The following is a 20,980-nucleotide window of genomic DNA, read 5'->3' on the forward strand; positions in this document are numbered from 1 at the left end:
GAGTTGGATACTCATAGGTCTTTAATCCTCTGACCCTAACCCGCCCCGCATATAAAGAGTACTCGATCCTCTTTTAACTCGATCAAACAATGTAGATCGGGTATCCTATTTTTTGGAATGGATTGAATCGAATTTGATGGGATTTCAAATCAGCAGGTGTTTTTGTCTACCCCTATTATGTATAGTAAAATCTCTATAAATTAATAATCTTTAGATCATACAAATTCTATTAATTTAAAGAGGCATTAACTAATCGATAAATTAATAATTTATTAATTTATCGAGTGTACTTACAAATTAAAGAAACACTCATTTAATCAGCTAAATTTTTATTTTATTTTATAAAAAGATGAATTTTTCTATTAATAAAAAGAGGCTAAAAATTTAAGGAATTTAAAGTAGTCATTCTTCATAATTTCTTATTGCAATATGAGAAATCAAATCTAGCACTTTCAGATGCAATAAGAAAAATTGGGGATAAGATTCAAGCAGATTTAAATTTTAAGAAAAACAAACAATAATAGACTCATATTTTAGGATAATATGATATATAATTTTAGTGAATTATTAATTTATGATATGAATAGGACCAACGAGTTATGTAAAGTTTTTTAAAAAATTATTATCTCATTATTTTATCAAAATTATTAATTTAGGTTATTTGCCCACGTCAAAATTGGAAAAAAATTATTATTTAATAGAGGTTATAAATTTATCAAGTACTAATTTATAGAGATTTTACTGTATATATATATGTGTGTGTGTACATACATGCATACATACACATATATATATGCGCGCGCACACACACACAGAGATATATAGTATCTTTCCCCCCAAAAAAGCATTTTTTAATCGACCCACAAAGAAAATATTTTGTTGCTAATGAAAAAATATTGAGGGGTTTTTCGAAATAGAGCCTAGATATTTCATTTTTTCTTTTCTATTTAGTCCAACCAAACCAATCATAAATTATTCAAACTAATATTAATCCCCAAAATGGATCAAATTGCATTTCACACTCCAAAATTTTGGTTGATTCAATGAATCTTTCTTGGGTGAAATGGAGAATATCTCAATCAACGGAGAAATGGGGAAATCCCATAGGACCTAATGACGGGATTTTAGTATACGTACAAGTTAAAAAACCGAATTACACCCGTTCACTGCAAGTATACAGGTCAACTAGTAGTTTAGGGTATATATCGGGTCAATCCCACAAGGAAGAGTAAACAATTACCGGTATTACTAAAGGTTCTCTATTATTTAGACTATCAATGAATTATAACAAATTAAACCTACTGAATTTATACAAAATAACAAATGAAAGCTCCTTATGTTATGGTATCCCTAACTACTCATGTAAGTGCTATATTTGGATAATTGAGTACTACATCTAGGCTAGTTATGGTGTAATTTTCTTATGCATTTGAATCCTACTTTCGTAGTGAATCAATTATACTCATAACTAATCCATACCTATTCTCATGGTTATGAAATTAGTTACAAGTTCATTTCTTCAATGAAATTACATGAAAAGAATCACTAAAAACCACATAGGTGCACCTCTACTTTCTTGAGTGTATTCCCTATGTTTAGCACTTCTTGAACCAGTGTTAAATCTCAATTTTTATTGCAGAAGCAACACCTTAGATAATCACAATTAATGGTACCAGATTAATCATGATTTAAAGAGCCAAAGTGCTAAATAACTTGCTCAAAACATAGCAATCAAATAGCCAAATAATAAACACTAACAATCATAGGAAGTTCAACCAAACCCAAGGCATAAACTTTAGAAACACATAATAAACATAAAATCCAGAACTTGCATATTAACCATACTTAAGAATCTGATACAAAAGATAAAGAGTTGGAGAAGAGATAACCCTTGTCACATGAGTTTCACTCCTCCTTCTTCATCTCCATCTTCATCCTAATCTAGCCAAGATACAAGAATGGATGAACTATGCTACTCTACACTAAGCTAACCTACTACTCAGAAGATGAAAGAGCTACATTTTTGCACTCTCCAAGTTCTCCCGTATGTCTCTCTATTCTCCCTTCAATCTTGTAAGTTTTGACTATATAAAGATGAAAGAAGTCAAGAAAATGAGACCTACACCACCCTTTTACAGCTGCAAAGTAGTTCTCACATGTCTGGCATTGCATGTGAGTTGTTGGAGGTGAAAATAAGTTTTTCATGTAAAGAGCAGCCTTCTCTGACCACAATCCGGCCAGAAATCCGGCCGGATTGCTACAGTGACATTTTAGTGCACTTTTGTTCAATTTCCAGCTCTGATCCGATTTTGCGTCAACTTCAACTGAACTTTTCTTGATGATAAAAGCTGATTTAGCTCTTGACCAAAACATAAAACTTGTAGCCCTTTGCGTTAGATTTTCAATGCATCAAGAATCACCTCATTTGGATCTGTGTAGGCTGAGAAATAACCGAAATGCCCTTGCCTGCTCATTGCCCTGTTTCAGCTTCGACCAATAGAAATTAGCTACTGTAATTCGGCTTTTTGACCTGGACCACCTTCGAACTGGATTTTGATGTTTTCACCAAAGTTGTAGATCTATCTCTTATCTTCAAATTGGTTCAAAAATCATCTTAATCCGATCATTGTATCTCAAGTTATAGCCGAAATACGAAAATGTGTCAAAACTGTCAAAATACACAAAATACAAGTAAAAAGTGATAAAAACCTCATTTAATCACTTAAAAGCATATTTCACTAATTATAGCCAAAATGATTCATTTTCTTCCAAAAATATAGCCAAAGTGACTAAAAATAATATAAAATGTCATACAATTATTACGTAAATTAGTCACTTATCACCTAATATGTCTGACAAGTCACACTATACGTCAATCCAAGATGCATCTTGCTCTCTAGGACTCTGGAAAGGCACTTTGGAACCCCAATAGACACTAAATGAAAGAAAAAAGAACAAAAAACACTATATTTCACTTTGATGTGGGGATTTGAATTGTGTCCTTTCACCGATTCCACCTAAATTGCATTAATTGATCCTAAAGATTTCATTTCAATTGAAATTTGGTTATTCACCATATACGAGAATCCCGGCTAAGCATCCATGGCTGAGTGGTTAAAGCACCCAACTCATAACTGGCAAATTCATAGGTTCAATTCCTACTGGATGCACGCCAAGAGGACATAGGTCTATTGGAATTAGTTCTGTATCACTGGAATGTCATCATTCATACATAATGAATTGGTATATTCTTCTTCTTTTTTTATCAAATTATCTTTTTTTATTGATCAAAAAGGAAAACCATAAATTCATACAAATCTCCTACGAAAATTAGGGCAACCCAATCGATCCAAGAAAATCTCCCCACGGACAACGGTCGGCAAGTCGTCTTTGCGGTTAAAAATTCTGTCATGCCCCGCATCTGCCCCCCAGTTGGCTAAGAAGTCCGCGGATTTGTTCGCTTCTCTGTAACAGTGAGTAATCTCCCGAAAATGCTGCTGATAGCTTAGCAACTCATCCACCTCCCGCTGCAGCCTCCACGGACTACCTGTCGCCCCTGCGTAATTCTCACCAAGTTGAGCGAGCCAGTCTCAATCTGCAACCCCTGCAAGCCCCGAGCAACACATAACCTGACTCCAAAAAGCATGGCTTTAAGTTCCGCATGTAAACTCGTCAAACAACCGAAGAAACATGAGTAGCCCAGGACGACCTGCCCATCGCTGTCTCGAACCACGCCCCCATCCCCGCTTGTCCCCGGGTTTCCCCTAGCACAGCCATTTGAGTTCAGCTTAAACCCTGCCATAGGGGCCACCCAACAAGAATTGAAACCCTACATCTCAGCCCAAACACAGTAGAATGAAAATCATCCCAAGAACCAAAGGACTACGGTATCCCTGGGAAGTGGCAATGGAATAATACCTGGAGCTGTTGAAGTACCTGGTCCACCACCTCTGTACACCCCATCTTTCTCCCATCGAAAATTGCCCTATTTCTCGTTTTCCATAACTCCCAACAGACCAGCATCGATAGGAGGCGATAAACGAACTTAACATACTGATTTTGCCCCTGTTGCAGCCACCACCTGATCACCATATGTCTAAATGAGGACACCATGGGCTCCCCTAAGCTACACTGGAATATACCCCAATCTGCGTGGGCTAGTTCCCCGGTACAAAAAACGTGATTAACCTCCCCCTCTCTGGCTCAGAGCAACAATGACACTTCGAGGGGCCCTGTACCCCAATGTGTCGAAGGAGACCCATCAGGGAAATGCGGAGCCGCAACAGTCTTAACATGAAGAAGGATATCTTGATTGGGCAACCTTCGAGCCAAACCTGCGAGAACACCCACGAGCAGTTCTCCTCCTGCGCAACAAGTGAACAAGCCGAGGATACCAAAAAGGCTCCATCAGATGCTAAGGTCCACACCATCCTATCGAACCTTCGAGGGGAGGGGGGAGGAACCTTCGTCACGCGCTCAATCAGCCCCGGCCCCAGAACCTGGTGAAGTAATCGAAAATTCCACTGTGCCTGAGAGACAAAATCCGACACCCTGTGCTCCTGAAAAATCTCCACCTCCTGACATAAAGCACCTAAACCCAACCAATTGTCATGCTAGAAGTCCATTGAACCCTCCCCTAGAATCCAGCCAATGTGCTCCTCCGCTAAGCGCTGGACTGAACACAACCTCCGCCAGATGTGAGATTGGGCTGCGCCCTCTTCTGCCAGGCAAGGGTGGACCCCCTTGCAATATTTAGCGTGTAGAAATTCCGCCCATAGAGACTTCTTCTGCCAAAAGTTCCACCAGAGCTTAACGGAGAAGGCATCGAACACCGTTGCCATGCTGCGAACTCCAATCCCCCCCACCGTTTGCGGCCTGCACAAATCCCCCCAGCTTATCCAGTGGTGCCTACGGCCATCCCCCTGTGAACTTCACAAGAAGTCGGCCATCACTTTTTCCAGTGACGCGAAAACTCCCTTTGGAGGGGACGCTGCTGCTAACAAGTGGATAGGCACTAACGACAAGACGCTTTTCAACAATACCACTTTGCCCCCCGTAGACAGCACCCTATGCTTCCAGGACAATATACGAGAGGTAACCATAGAGCAGATATCTGTAAAATAACTCATCCGTCGCCTTCCAACGTATAAGGGACAACTAAGATATTTGATCGGGAATTGCTTATATGAGAAACCCATTATCAACCCGATCAGAGCTCGGCGCCGCGGTGGCATTTTGGGGTTGCCCTAAAAAATAGCTTTTCTGACAATTAACCCGCTGCCCCGAACCTAAACAATATCCATCCACCACTTTCTTGACCAACTGTATAGTGGCCTTCAAGCAGCTTGTAAAGATCACGACATAATCAGCGAAAGCCAAATGAGTGACCATAGGGCATCCACCGGGAGTTCTAAATGGCTTAAATTTCCTATGCTCCGCCAGAGCATTCAGCGACCGAGAAAGGACCTCCGCTCCAATAATGAATAATGCTGGAGAGAGTGGATCGCCCTGCTGTAGACCCCGTGTGGACTTAAAGAACCCGTGTGGCAAACCATTCACAATCACGGAGAACCAGACATTCGAGATTAGACGCTAAATCATATCAATCCACACTTCGCTAAACCCAAACCGTCTCAGCACCTGGAGCAAGAAAAGCCAAGAAACCCTGTCATATGCCTTTATCATGTCTAGCTTGACTACCACATTCCCTCCTCAATTGGGTCTTTTGATATCACTCAACATCTCTTGAGCCAATAGAAAATTATCCGCCATCTACTGCCCTGGCACAAAATCGCTCTGCTGCGGGGGGATAATACAGGGAAGGACCCGAGCCAAGCCGGAAAAGAGAACCTTGGAAATAACCTTGTTAACAAAGTTACATAAGCTTATCGGCCGGAATTGTATGAAGTCTTGTGGACAGGGGACCTTGGGAAGCAATACAATTGCAGTCGCGGTGATACTCCTAAGTAACATTGCACCACAAAAGAAACTCAATATAGCCCTGTATACATCCTCCTCGATCACCTCCCAGGCGGCTGTGAAAAAACTCTCGGTGAAGCCATCCGGGCCCTCCGCACTCTCGCCGTCCATTGAGAAGATAACCTCCTTAACTTCCTGCAATGATGGAGCCCTAGTCAACATCTCATTGTCAGTTTCAGTGAGGAGCCTTGGGATCACCTCTAGCATATCACTCGACGTCATTCCTCCCTCTTCTGTAAACAGAGCCCGAAAGAAATCAACAGCCTCAGTACAGATGCTTGACTCATCATCTATCCAGACACCATCTGATTTCCTAATACGATGAATAACCGACTTCCTTCTCCTTTCAGTCACTACAGCCTGAAAAAACTTCGTATTCCTATCCCCATCGCACAGCCATTTAACACGAGCCTTCTGCCTCCAGAACTCTTCTTCCACCACCAAAGCATTCCTCAAACGAGCACGGGCCTCTTGTAGATTCACTAGTAATTCGTCCAACGAATGATTGTCATGTGATATCTCGGCATCAAGCACTCTCTGTTCCGCCGTCTGGATTGCTAAGAAAATGTCAAATTGGTATATTCATATCATAATATATGAACAGTAAGAACTAGCATTCTTATCGAGACTAAAACTCATAGGGAAGAAAATAAATTTATAGATGGAATCAAATATGCAGTATTTACAAACAAAAATATTCGGTTATTGAAGAAAATCAATATACTTTTAATGTCAAATTGGGATCAACTAGGACAGAAATGAAGCATTGGATCGAACTTTTCTTTGGTGTCAAGGTAATAACTATAGTGATGTATGCAATTGAGACATCCATATAGATCAGTAGACTTGAACCTTGTTCCTATGTGACCTGATCAATTTGATCAAGCAGTTACCATCTATGTACAATCCTCACTAGATCTTACCAAACAAGAGGGGTTTTATTGATTAAATAGAGCTTTTATAAAAATTTTCAAATTGGATAAGATATTAAAATAAATAGAATAAAGTTCTATTAGTATAGAAAGTATTTGCACAATATTTAATCTACAAAAATATATATCCTATCATCCAAGAAATTGAGTGATTTCTTCTCTCTTCGAACTTTGAAATGAAAGTATGGATAAATATTGTCAAAGGCGAGTGTTCTGAATCACTTAATGAAGTTCATTTTTCAAAAACATTATCAAAAAAAAGAAATGAAGTTTACTTATTTTTCATTTATCATCCATGTTTCTCTCAATTTCAATTATTTATTCATTCAATTCACAGTTAAAAAGAGACAGAGATGGAAGGGCTTATATTCAAATCCTCACCTAAATTCATAGAAGTATGGCATATGAAATAGCTTTATTTCATATATATATATCTAGTTAATATCTAATATCACATATACATGGCTTTATTCCATAATGTAAATCAGGCACCCATCTTAGACTCAATCGAATTATCGATTGTCGAAACATCTACAAGGGTTTACTTATTTATAGTCATTCAATTACATATACATAACATATCTGAACCAATCCATTTTTATGAATTCTATTTTTTGTAAGCTTTTTTCAACAATTTTTGATATCTAGTAGACCCTCTTGAATCCTCTCCTTTCCTATTTCATTTTTTGCTTGCTTTATAATACTTTGCTTAATACTTTGCTCCGTTTCATAATGCTATAGACACACACATATATACATATATATACATGCATATGCATGTGTGTGTGTGTCTATGTATATATAGGTATATACAAATTTCTGGTGCATTTTGGTCACAAGAGAATCCTCGGTGATGAGAACGCCCAAATTACTTATCCTAACTTTGACGTGGGTTGTGGTGTATTTATTCCTTTTCAACAGTCAAGCATATTTTTCCAATGCAAAGCACTTAGATGATCTAAATTCCATGTCGGCTCCACTGGTTTTAGCCTAGTCATTACCGTTTGTCTTTCCTTTACACTTGACAAGATGTCATTGTTTATCAGTTTGGTAAGCAGGTCTATCCCTCTCACATCGGTTGGATGTGGGTTCTTTAACTTAGGTTTAAGGTCATAGGAGCCTTCTCCTGTGACCAATTGGTTGGATGTGGGTTTCATGTGGGTTTCTTATGGTTCCCCCTTAGATCATTCTTAACTGGGTCATTTAGCTGTTAACTCTCGAGTGTTTCTAATTTAATTAATTGTCTATCTCTTGACAGAAATAAACCATTACTTGGTGAGGCTGTGCCCGGGGGGGGGGGTCATCCCTCCCACATCGATTGGATGTGGGTTCTTTAACTTAGGTTTAAGGTCCATAGGAGTCTTCTCCTGTCACCAATTGGTTGGATGTGGGTTTCTTGTGAGTTTCCCTTAGATCACTCTTAACTGGGTCATTTAGCCGTTAACTTTGAGTGTTTCTAATCTAATTAATTGTCTATCTCTTGACAAAAAAAAAGGTAAGCAGGTCTAAAATGATAAACAATGACATCAATGATATCAGTTTGGTAAGTAGGTCTAAAACGGTAAACAGATATCAATCATATCTTGTCAAGTGTGAAGCAAGGACACACAGTATTGAATAGACTAAAACTTGTGGAGCCCACATAGAATTTAGATCATCTAAGTGCTTTGTACTGGAAAAATATGCTTGACTGCAAAAAAGGGGCAAGTGTATCACAACCCACGTGTAGAGGAAACTCTCTCTCTTGGGATTAGAGCCTCTTCCCCCCAGTGGTGGGACTTTCAGCAAAACTCAAACTTTTTCAAACACAGTTTTTCCCGCATCTTTCCACTCAAGCAATCAATCCAACATTAGAACACATAGTGTCCGAATCTAATGCAAAGTTAATACAGCACTATCAATTAATGCTAGGGTATGCAGGATGTCTGATCAAAGGAAGCATAAAGCACCATAAACGCCACGACCCCTGGTAAACTGAAGCTTGGTAACTTGATATCCCTATTTCTTTTGTTTCTTGCTTTTATGGAGGTAGTGTTGTTCCAATAGTGTTTTTTCCTTTTTAGCCATTTTCTCTTCCTCTTTTTCTTCACTCTTGACGTGTGTTTGAATTAGTCTTTCTCCAGCTTGCACACAGAAAGCCCTCATCTTGTGCAGGGAGGAAGGGTCTTACCCTCTAGAACCTCTGATAGCATCTATGGAGGGTGAGCTGACTGAACTTCTTACGAAATTTTCTTTAGCTGGAAATGAGCTCTCTGGAGCTTCACTAAACATAGAGGACCTAAACAGTGGTATTAGAGAATGCGAAGGAAGTTTGATTGGTAGAATCATGGGGGAAAAAGTTGCTAACTTTACAGGGATAAAGAACTTCGTTGCTGTGGCATGGAGTTACCCCAAAAATTTGACAGTAATGGAATTAGGGCCAAATTTGTATCAGTTTAACATTCCTAATCCGGAAGAAAAAGAAAGAATTGTGAAAGGGGGACCGTGGTTGATAGATAACCAAGTGCTAGTCCTTAGAAGGTGGTCAGAAGGGGTTGAAGATAATTATAGAGCTTTTGTTACAGCACCATTGTGGGTGCAACTATGGAACTTGCCAGTGCATTGGTTGACTAAAGAGGTTGGTAGGAAAATTGGAGCAGTGTTTAAGGAAGTGAAAGAGGTTATTATCCCTCAATCTGGAGGAAAAGAGGGTAGACACATCAAAATTCTGGCCCTTGTAGACCTTTCTACACCCCTCCTTAGAGGAATAGTGGTGCAAACAGCAAGAACGTTTAAGTGGGTAGTGTTCAGGTATGAAAGATGTGCAGACTTTTGTTATAATTGCGGTGTTGTAGGACATAGTGAAAGGTCATGTAAGGAACAGAGAGTTACGATGGCTAAGCTCTCAGAGAACCAATATGGCCCCTGGATGCGAGCAGGAAGCACCAAGAGTCCTAGCAAGGAAAGACCCCTGAGAACTAAACTGCATAAGGACAAAAGATATTGAAAATTTTAGGATGGAGAGTTGGTGGAGAGGGAAAGGAATAGGATGCAAACAGGGGAAAGGTTAGTGGAGTTCCTTGAGAATGCAGATAAGGAATTTAGAAGTCAACAACTCCTAGATAAGGAGAGGGAAGAAAAGAGTTGGGGGAACCATGACACTAGGCCATTAGATAGTCTAGACAGTAGTAAAGAAGATAAAGGTTTGGAGGATGTTAACCAACATAGGACCTTGGAAAAGCATGGACCTCTTCTGACAGATCAAGCCATAGAGAAAGAGAGACCAAGCCGGGCAGGGATGGAAGTTATGGAGGAGGATAGTGACAAGCGGGATCCAAGGATGGATCAGGAAAATAGGACACAGGAGCATAGTGTAAAGGAGACAGAATTTCAGGAAGAGTCTCTTAGGAGTGGTAAGGTCCAGGAGATGGTTAGGAGGCAGACAACAAGGTCATATAGGAAACTAAAGAATCCTGTTATAACTAGAAAGCCTTTAAAGGAGATAAATGATCAGGAATTAAGCCTAGGTGGAAATGAAAAAATGAAGAATTTGTCTTGTGATGAGGAGATGGAGGACCTACAGAAGCTAGAGTTTGTTTGTAAAAAGGCCAAAGCGATGTTAGGGGCTATCCAGACAGCAAATATAGGTGAGGAGGAGGGGGGGTCCATCCTAAATGGGGCCCTCATGCAAACATGAGAGTTTTGGTGTGAAATTGTCAAGAAGTGGGGAGCCCCTTGACAGTTTTCCATCTGAGGGAGGTAAATAACCTCCTCTCCCCCAACCTAATCTTCTTATGTGAAACTAAGAATAGGAAACAGGTAGTAGATAGGATAGTTAGGGGCCTGAGATTTGAGAATAGTGCAGTGGTGGAGGCTATGAATAAGACGGGTGGGATGGCTTTACTGTGGAAGACTGACACTCAGATTGTGGAAGTTCATCAGACTGCCTTTACCATTGAAGCTAAGATAGAAGATATAGAGTTCAATTGTACTTGGTGGTTCATAGGTGTGTATGCGAGCTGTGATGCTCAGATTAGGAAGAACCAATGGAAAGTGCTTAAGGAGAGAAGAAAACTGTGGGGAAACAGGTTTATGATAACTGGGCATTTCAATGATACTTTGTCTAATGAGGAAAAATGGGGAGGCTTAGCCAGAGAAGAGAGGAGCTTTAGAGATTTTAAGGATTTCCTGGATCAAAATAACTTGGCAGACATAGGTTTCGAAGGTCACCCTTGGACCTGGAGTAACCATTGGGGCAATGCAGGTGAGATTAGGCAAAGACTGGACAGATGCTTGGGAAGTTTTGAATGGTACCAGACGTTTGATAAGGCAAGGTGTCAACACATTGACACTTTTGCCTCTGATCACAGTATTTTGTGCTTAAACACATGTCCAGAAAAGGAAAAAAGGAAGAAGAGATTCTATTTTGACAAAAGGTGGCTCCAAAGGGAAGAGGTACACCAAGTGGTGGAAAGAGCTTGGCAAAAAGAGAAAATTTGTTCACGTATGTTCAAAGTTACAAAGAAGATTAGAAACTGTAGGATTGAACTCCGGAAGTGGAAAAATACGTTCAAAGCCAACTCCTAAAGTAAGATTGAGGAGATTAAGGAGAAGCTGGAAACTATGAAATACTCAAACTGTGGAACAGAAAAGAGGAAATATCTGAGCTCAAAACACAGCTAAGAGTAGCCTACAATGAGAAAGAAAATTTCTAGAGTCAAAAAGTCAGGATCAATTGGCTGAGAGAAGGAGACAGGAATACTAAGTTTTTCCATGCTCATGTAAAGGGGAGGAGAACAAGCAATAGAATCAGGAAGTTGCAGAAGGAAAATGGATCATGGACTGAAAATGAGGAGTAAGTAGTTTTAGAAATCTCAGATTACTTTAGGAAGCTGTTTACTAGTGGAGGAAGGAGTGATATGTCAGAGGTTCTAGAGGGTATTCCCTATTCTATATCTCAAGAGATGAATGCTAATCTGACTAAACCAATTGAGGAGAAAGAGATCAGAGCTGCACTCTTTTCCATGCAGCCTGATAAAGCTCCAGGACAGGATGGCATGTCCCCCCTTTTCTTCCAAAGATTCTAGAATCTGATAAAAGGAGATGTCATCCCTGCTATTCACATTTTTTTTAACACTGGTCATATGCTCAAATCTATTAACCACACTGTCATCTCCCTCATTCCTAAAATTTTGAATCCAACTTGCCTGAAAAACTTTAGGCCTATTAGGCTGTGCAGTGTGATTTACAAAATGATCTCTAAAATTTTGGCTAATAGGCTAAAGCCTGTGCTAGACATCTGCATTAGTAATACACAATCAGCTTTCATTCCTGATAGGCAGATTCTAGACAATATGATCCTTGCCCATGAGTACATGCACTACCTCAAGAATAAAAGGCAAGGAATAGATGGATATATGACAATCAAGTTGGATATGGCTAAAACCTATGATAGGGTGGAGTGGCATTTTTTGCAGGCAATCATGCAGCAGATGGGATTCTGTCCACGATAGATCAATTGGATTACTAGTTGTATGCAGACAGTTACTTACTCCTTCAACTGTAATGGGGAAACTAAAGGTTATGTTACGCCAAGGAGGGTAATAAGACAGGGAGATCCCTTGTCTCCCTACCTTTTCTTACTTTGCTCAGAAGGTTTCTCAAGCTTATTGAGAAAAGCTGAAGGAAGGAATGAGATAAAGGGACTGAGAATCAGTAAGCAAGGACCACTCATTACACACCTATTTTTTGCTGATGATTCACTCATTTTTTGTAAAGCCAGCACTCAACAAGCCAATGCAATCATGAAGATCCTCAAAATGTATGAAGAGGCATCAGGGCAGTTGATTAATCTAGACAAATCAGCTGTGTTTTTCAGCAAAAACATGACTGTGGAGCTAAGGAAGGAAGTATGCAGTGCTTTAGGTGGAATGGTGGAAATGACACAAGGAAAGTATCTAGGCCTTCCAATGGTGGTAACAAGAACAAAGGATCAGGTTTTTGGGTTTATCAGAGACAACATACGAGGGAAAATTCAGAACTGGAAAAACAAGTTGCTCAGTAGTGCGGGCAAGGAGGTGATGTTGAAGGCTGTCTCTATGGCAATGCCTACCTATGCCATGTCTTGTTTTAAACTACCAAGGAAAATGTGTAAAGACATCACTGCACTTATAACAGTTGGAAAAAAGCAAAATACACTAGCTGTCATGGAAAAAAATGGCCCTGGATAGACCTGAAGGTGGTTTGGGTTTCAAGGATATTGAGGCTTTTAACAAGGCCTTGATGGGGAAACAGATTTGGAGGGTATTAACCAAACCAAATCTACTTATCAGTAAAGTCCTGAGAGCTAAGTATTTCCCCAAGGATTCCATCTTTAAGTGTAAAGCACATAATAATGCTTCTTGGATTTGGCAAAGTCTTTTAGGAGCCAGAAGCTTAATTGAAAAATGTGTAATCAGGAGGATTGGGAATGGGAGAAGCACAAACAAATGGGAGCATAAATGGATCCCAGGATCATCCTCTGGTAAGCCTAATACCCCAACACCTTCGAACAGTTCATTGAAGATGGTGCATGAGCTTATCAGGCATAAACGCTGGGATAGAAACAACATTTTCAGAACTTTCAACCAAGAAGATGCAGAGAGGATTTTGAGCATTCCTATGAGCTTAATAGGCAGGGAGGATAGCTACTTTTGGCAACATAATGGGAGAGGTAGCTATTCTGTAAAATCTAGATACATACTACTGATGGAGGAAAGCGGCAGTACTGAGAAAGCAAAAGCAGGAGAAGCTGGTCCAAGCATTATGGAAGGAAGTAAGCAACTGAAACAGATGTGGAATACTCTTTGGAAGCTAAACATAAAGCATAAGATAAAGCTGTTTATATGGAAGTACATTAAAGGGGCATTACCAGTCAGGGAAGCAATTTTTAAAAGGACAGGAGTAGGAGATCCAGTATGTAGAGCTTGTGGGGAGAGCCGGGAAACAGTGGAACATCTACTCTTAAACTGTTCACACACCGTGGAGATTTGGAAGTTGGCCCCTATTCAATGGGATGGAGCTAGAGACCAGCAAGGGTACTTCAAACGATGGTGGTGCAAAATATCAGAGACAAAGATAAGACCAGAAGGAGCACAACATATTGGACTGATAGCAAATATCCTATGGCAAGTGTGGAAAAAAAGAAATAAACAGGCTTTCGAAAATCAATGTAGAACTCCACCAGTGAAGACCATGAACAAGGCTCAGAATGAGTGGATGGAACAAGAGGAACAAAAGAAAACAAAGGTGGGAACGAGCACAGGAGAAACAGTTTCTACCCAATCAGTGCATCAACAGGAGCTAGAAAGGGAGGCAAGGATAATCCTTGAAGTGAATACTACAAGCCAGCAAAGGCAACTTTCACTTGGAATTGGAGTTATAGCAAGAAGTTACTCGCAAGAAAGGATTGCTGAATGGGCACTAAAGGAGAGAACAATTGGAAGCAAGATCCTTGATGATGCAGCAGCAGTCAAACTAGTTTTATGTAAAGCTATGGAGCAGCATTGGAACAAAATCAAAATCAGCTCCAATAACAAGGAATTACTGAAACAGCTTAAGCATCCAAGTTCCTCAGACAGTTGCTTAACAACACTGATTGATGACATTATTGGATTGCAGAAGTTGTTTCACATGTGCTCTTTTGAGTTAGTTAGTGAAGAAAATATGACAAGATGTAAAAGTTTAAGTTATTATGCCTTAGGCATTCTTTTGGACGAGGAATGGTATTTTCCTCAGTTCAATTGAGCACTAGCTGTAAAGCTTTTCGGGCCTTTGCTCACACATGTACATCCCTATTACTGAATGGAAAAATTTATCATTTCGTCAAAAAAAAAAAGAAGTATCACAATCCACTTAAAAGTGGGGATAAGTAATTTGTTCGTTCTCAGTTGCAAAGGATTGTCTTATGACCAAAATGCATCAGAACCACATAGTAACTAATAAAGAAGTTCGAATATCAATGCATTGTGTGTTTAGATCGTAAAAACTTACACTTTATTTATAAATATTAATTTGTTTGTATTATCAATACATTTTTCAATCATTTTTTTATCTCACATATATCATATCAAAAAAATACTACAGTACTTTTTTTATAAAATTATCTTAGATAATTTACAATCCAAGCACAATGATAAATTTTCCGATGAGAATGGCACGTAATATCTTTATACTTAATAAAATGACCTGTATATTTGTAGAATACGGAATATTTAGGTTTTTAAAATTTGATATAAAGTTAAAACCTCGTCAGTGATTAAAGATGTCATTGGCAGATTTCTTGGAAGATGAGTTGGTCACTTGGCTCTAAATGCTTAGTCCAAGCGTGCAGACGAAAATTTTGTTTCATTCCCATTGCTTTGTCCAGGAAAATTCATTATTGACTAAAAGTACCATGAGGGTGCTTTTCTTTGTTCTGGCCAATCAGACTACAGGTTAAAATAGTTCTTCAGTCTCAAATTGTTTGTTACGCTTTGAAATTCTATCATTTTAAAAATGGTGATTTGATGATAATGTTAGTGGATTTGTTTTCAAAGTTATATTCGAAAATTCAAATTTTAAATTTCAATTAATATGAAATACAGATAAAAATGGGAATAACATCGAAAGAATAGATTGAAAGTAACTTTGATTTTAGTAAAATGGCAAATACTTTGGAATATGTCAACACGAAAAGCATTACATTGTCAATGGACTAAAAGTACCATGAGGGTGCTTTTCTTTGTTCTGGCCAATCAGACTACAGGTTAAAATAGTTCTTCAGTCTCAAATTGTTTGTTACGCTTTGAAATTCTAACATTTTAAAAATGGTGATTTGATGATAATGTTAGTGGATTTGTTTTCAAAGTTATATTCGAAAATTCAAATTTTAAATTTCAATTAATATGAAATACAGATAAAAATGGGAATAACATTGAAAGAATAGATTGAAAGTAACTTTGATTTTAGTAAAATGGCAAATACTTTGGAATATGTCAACACGAAAAGCATTACATTGTCAATGGAATGGAGGAAGTATTTTCCAAGTCCCATTTAATTTTTATGAATAGTAAAAATACATTCATTGGTAACAGTGCAAACACCAATGTTTTAATATTTTTCCCTGGCTAATCACTATTGTAGTTAACAGGGATGACAAGAAAAATTCAAAGGAGATATCAGAGCACCGCTTTGATTTAGTTAGATTTATTAACATAACACTCTAAGAGCCAAAGGCGTTACTATTCATTTGCTTTTTCGCCGTCGGTATCACGTGCCAGAAGCGTGCCTTTTTTATTATTTTATAACATAACATTCTAAGAGCCAAATTACGACACCACGCGGCTTACTTCGTTAGCTGGTTTATATTTTTTATCTGTCCTCTTTTTTCCTCTTTTGTGTATCGTCTTCGCATCTCAATGGCCTGCGAAAAACTTTTCCAGCTTCATTTCCTTAATGGAGTTTCGTGTCTTCCGGTCATGTCCCTATGCTTTACTTCTCTTTTGTCCGCTGGATATCTTGCTGCTGTGTTGCCTTCTATTGGCTGGTTTCACATGTCTCCTTCAGGTGCCTTTTATTTTGAGCTGGCCTTGCGAAACACTTCCTCGGGTGACTTTTCCAGACTCCTATCCTTACCGGAGTTTCGTCTTGCTTGAGCTCGCCGATCTTCACGTGACTTCAGGTGACTTGCTCGAGCTCTCCGATCTTCAGGTGGCTTGCTCGAGTTCGCCTTTTCTGGTCTTTTTTTTTTCTCATATGCTTGACCATTTTCCGTTTGACGCGTTTACTGTTCATTCTTCCAGCTGCGCTCATTCCCTCTTTTTTCCCCGCTTTCTTTCTCCCTGCTGGTTTGCTTTCTCTTGGCCGATTTCACCAATCTTCAAGCGACTTATGTTTTGAACTGGGCTCGGGAAAGCTTCTCCACAGCCTTTTCCCCCAACGCAGATCCGTCTCGGTCGACGTTGTCGGTCTTGAGGTGATTTTGCCCCTTTTTTTGCTTCGTTTCTTCCTTTTCACTTTCAGATGTTAGCATAGAGATACTGATTTTATTGCATTCTGCGTTAGTGTTTTATTGCTGAATCTGGGTTTTAGTTTGTTCCCTTCTTTTTCCCTTTTGAGTCGTTGCTTTGTTTTGCTACCTCAATCTGTGTTCTTCATTCCCTCCCTTCCCCATTTGCTATCAAGATGGAGATGCTAATTTTATCGCCTTCCCTTTTTATTAACCTTTATTGCTGGAGCTGTTTTTTCCCCTTGTTCTCTTATCTTGGTTGTTGCTTGTAAATATTGTTTTTCCTTTACGCTCTTATGACTTTGGTACCTGTTTCTTCCCCCCTCTCTTGTGTTATTCCTTTTTTTCCCGTGTATACACTGATGTTATTCCTCGTGTTTTTCCCCTTTTGCCTCTTTACTTTGTTTTGTTACCTCTGTCTGTGTTCTTCACTGTTCCCCCCCTTTTCCCCCCTTTGAAGATGGAGCTGTTAATTTTATTGCCTTCCCCCTTTAAGCTTTATTACTGGACCTGTGTTCTTCCTTTGCGCTTTTATGCCTTTGGTATTTGTTTATTCTGTTCCCCCCCTCTTGTGTTATTCCTTTTTTCCCCGTCTATATACTTATGTTGTCTTATGCTTTTACTTAGTTGTGTAAATTGAACAATGGCTTTGCCCGTTGCTGCTGTACCCCGAGTTGTTCGCATATCTGAGGTTAATGAAACTATGGTCAATTGGAAGACTTTGGTCCAGGTTCTTGAGTCTCATCGTGCCAGGGTCGTTCAAATGGATGGTGCTTCAAAGGCATTCCGTCGCTTTGAATTTGGTGATTCCCAGGTTTTGCACTCTGCCATTTATTTTAGTTAGCAAGTGTTTTCTTTGGAACCGCTCAATTGTATCTTGCTTAGCTTGGCCTATTTTTTCCCCCTCCAGGGTATTACGGTTTCTGCAGTTGTCTATGATGATGACATTTCGCATGTGGATGGTCTTCTGCTTCCGTTCAAGAAGTATTACATATCAACCGTGGAGATTTGTGAGATTCCAGAGTCTACTCCACCAGGAATATATCGATTCTATTGGGTTATCAACAACAAGACTACTGTCGAGGAAGTTACTGATGAGGGCGGACCAATGCTTCCATTTTATTTCCATCTCCGCTCATTTGAATCGTTTCATTTTGTGGCTGACACTGATGAATTCATAAGTTGTTTTCCTCTGCCTATTATCCTGCATTTTCCTTCCATGGATTGCATTTTTTTTATGCTTTCTGTTTTGCCTTTCCTTGCATTGCTGAATTTTTCACTGTTGCAAAAATTTTGGCTTGTGAATGAAGAGTAAACTCTTTTCTTGTTCTTTCTTTGCTTAATTATGAATCATGAAACTGTTGACACAATTACCTCGTTATTATAAAAATAACAGTCATTTCTCTATTCTTGCTATTACATAGAATGAATCCTATTCTGCTGTCTCTTTGGAATGAGTTCACTGAAAATGAAGGAAAATCTATCACTAGACTGAAAGACAAGCATCCTGTTTTAATATGCCGCAGGCTCAATGTTGTTATGTACAATGATAAGTGGAATAATTGCAGATCATCATGCTTAATTATATGTTATGCTCACCTACCTTTGTATTAATACTTTGTCTGGCTATTTTTGCCTGCTAGGAATTGCTTTGTCAACCAGGAATGACTCAGTTATTCTTGTCAATCCACCAGTCAGAGAAGCTAATCAGCTAAAGCATTGGTTTTTTTCTCTTTCTTCCTAAGATTTTTTCCATATCTTCTCATATGCCATTACTTATCATTTCGTTTTACCATTTGCGTTCATGTTTCTCAACAGGGCTGCCAGAAATGAAAAAAGCTTTGCGGGCCTTCTTGAGGATAACATGCATGCTAAACAAAGTCCTCAGCTATTTCACCAATCACAGCAGAAAATTATTTCTATCATTGATGTTGTTCCAACGCAAAAGGTTTACATTTGTACCCATTTTATATTTTTTCCCATTTTCCAGTATGCAGTAAAAAAATAACCTGCCTCTTTCATTTTCGATAATTTTCAGGTTTCATGGGTTAAGGCACAGGTTTTTTTCCAGCACATCATTCAAAAATATTATTACATGGGTTGCGTAAAATGCCACTACATGACTGCTGCAAACTTTGGAACTACGTTTACTTGCAATCACTGTAGTGAGAAACAAGAAGATTCTCCCAGGAAAGCGATCTCTACATGCAACTAATTGCTTTATGTGAAGTTACAGCCTTTTGCTCAAAACCAATGTATTCTCTAAGCTTAACTCAAGCTTTATTACATGCAGGTGTCGTTTTGATGTAGACCTCACCGACCACACTGATACACTCACTGCATCTGTGTTTGGTGACTTAGCTAAAACTTTGCTCACATTGACTGCACTTGAAGCAATGAATTATCACGAAAAGGTTTGATAGATATCCATAAAAAGTTTTACAGAATTTTTGAACAAGTAGGTGTCTTTTTATTGCTTTTATATATAGAATGCAGAATTGCTGCTGGAAAAGGTCCATCAAGAACTACAATCAAAGATGTTCATACTAAAGTTAAAGCCAACGGCTACCAGGGATAGGGGAGGTCATCAGCGTTATACTATTGTCTACTGTTTTAAGGATGCAAGCTCTGAAGAATCTGCTAACAAGTCTGCGGATCCTGATGTCCAGACTATTTCTCAGGAAATTGGCACTACTGTCCCAACAAATGCAGCACCAGGTTTGTATGTATTAGAAAAAATATTTTGCACCTATAAATACTCACTTTATTACGTTCGCTGATGTTTCTCAATAAATTGCTGTTTAGAAAACCAAGTTTCTTCATCAAAGGTGCGAATTCGTCTTGATACAAAGTTTGATCAATCTGAAGATGCAAATGACAATACATCCAAAGATGAGGAGCCACCCAGCAGCAAAAAGGCAAAGAAAAATTGATTGCCTTTTCGTTCTTTAGCTTTCTAGCTATGAAACCAGATGTCTGTGTCTTTTGGTAATGCTTAAAGCATTCATTTTGCTGCATCTTTTGAAGCTATATCTCGAACTTATAACCAACCTTTTTGAATCCTTAGTTTTATCTAAACAAATGTCTGAGGAGTATTGCTATCCCTTATTAGACATTACATTATCTGTTGCAATTCTATATATATTAATTGGATGCCTTTTGTCCATAGCTTGACAGCTTTTAACATCTAGATGCCCAATTCCAATTAATGCAAACACAACAACTATTTTCATTGATGCACACTTGCATTTCAGCCAATGCTGCATCCAACGCCCACCTACATTCAGGAATTTCAGCCAATAGTAGCTCATTTATATTAAATGCCTCTCTCTCCCTCTCTCTCTCTCTCTCTCTCAACTGATTGTTTAAAAATGCTACACAGTCGCATTGGCACTCATACTTGTTCATGCACTATTTATGTTCTCCTTTGCTTCCAGCTGCTCCTCCCCTCTTGAAGCCTTTTTCTACATAACAAGGCGGCCAAATGTGCAACTCCACTGCAAATATATCCAAACAAACAATTTAGACACACCTATTTTTACAATAGAAAATTTCTCCAAGCCTTTCTACGTACTGTTTCTTTCTAACCTTTCCCCATAATTACTTAGCAGTAAAAATGAATGGGACAAAAAATCCTTTTAAAAGATGGGAGTTAGTTCGAGTTGCCGACAAAGTCAAGTTTTATCTTCGCACATTTGATCGTAAAAAGATCCATGCGGCAACTGGTGTTAAAAGCTAGGAGGGAAAAATAATATACTCTGTCGAAAAAAAAATTTGCAGAGCCTTTCCCCATGGTATTTACGTACATGGGTGAACCATCATTATTTTCACTTGCATCGGTTAAACAATGGTTACAAAATATTATCCTTATTTCTTCACAGGCATTCGTACCCCAAGGCAAGTATCCTTTCCTGATTATGCCTCTGTTATAAAATACATGAAATTCTTATTGTTTTCTTTTTCCCATAGAACCTCCAAAGATTTCCCGAATATTAAATGGACAGCCTTGGTGCTATGTACTCTTTTGCATAGATATGGAGAAACAGGTGCTCTTAATAACCAA

At 38.8% G+C, this 20,980-nt stretch overlaps 3 protein-coding genes across 5 annotated transcripts; 2 read left to right on the forward strand and 1 right to left on the reverse strand.

Annotated features, from left to right (window-relative positions):
• Window positions 1-4,908: 4,908 nt before the first annotated feature.
• Window positions 4,909-9,103, reverse strand: LOC140021313 (uncharacterized). The gene is made up of 4 exons (XM_072072078.1): window positions 9,082-9,103; window positions 5,926-6,536; window positions 5,206-5,592; window positions 4,909-5,067 (listed from the first exon to the last, which is right to left on the reverse strand). The coding sequence occupies exons 1-4, from the start codon at window positions 9,101-9,103 to the stop codon at window positions 4,909-4,911; spliced, it is 1,179 nt and encodes a 392-aa protein (XP_071928179.1).
• A 2-nt stretch (window positions 9,104-9,105) lies between these two features.
• On the forward strand, window positions 9,106-9,897 carry LOC113718313 (uncharacterized). The gene has a single exon (XM_027243226.2). The coding sequence runs from the start codon at window positions 9,106-9,108 to the stop codon at window positions 9,895-9,897; it is 792 nt and encodes a 263-aa protein (XP_027099027.2).
• A 6,349-nt stretch (window positions 9,898-16,246) lies between these two features.
• On the forward strand, window positions 16,247-20,085 carry LOC113717902 (uncharacterized). Of its 3 annotated transcripts, none has more exons than XM_072072778.1 (10): window positions 16,247-16,619; window positions 16,712-16,884; window positions 17,636-17,720; window positions 17,828-18,098; window positions 18,561-18,639; window positions 18,736-18,865; window positions 18,956-19,104; window positions 19,208-19,331; window positions 19,407-19,635; window positions 19,723-20,085. In XM_072072778.1, the coding sequence occupies exons 1-10, from the start codon at window positions 16,365-16,367 to the stop codon at window positions 19,848-19,850; spliced, it is 1,623 nt and encodes a 540-aa protein (XP_071928879.1). In that variant the 5' UTR covers window positions 16,247-16,364; the 3' UTR covers window positions 19,851-20,085. The 3 variants fall into 3 exon arrangements, with proteins under 3 accessions (XP_071928879.1, XP_071928880.1, XP_071928881.1); XM_072072779.1 differs by having other exon boundaries at window positions 16,247-16,590; window positions 17,636-17,731; XM_072072780.1 differs by lacking the exon at window positions 16,247-16,619 and having other exon boundaries at window positions 16,745-16,884; window positions 17,545-17,731.
• The last annotated feature ends 895 nt before the right edge of the window (window positions 20,086-20,980 follow it).

This window comes from Coffea arabica, chromosome 11e, assembly GCF_036785885.1.
Source record: "Coffea arabica cultivar ET-39 chromosome 11e, Coffea Arabica ET-39 HiFi, whole genome shotgun sequence".
Taxonomy (NCBI): Eukaryota; Viridiplantae; Streptophyta; class Magnoliopsida; order Gentianales; family Rubiaceae; genus Coffea; species Coffea arabica.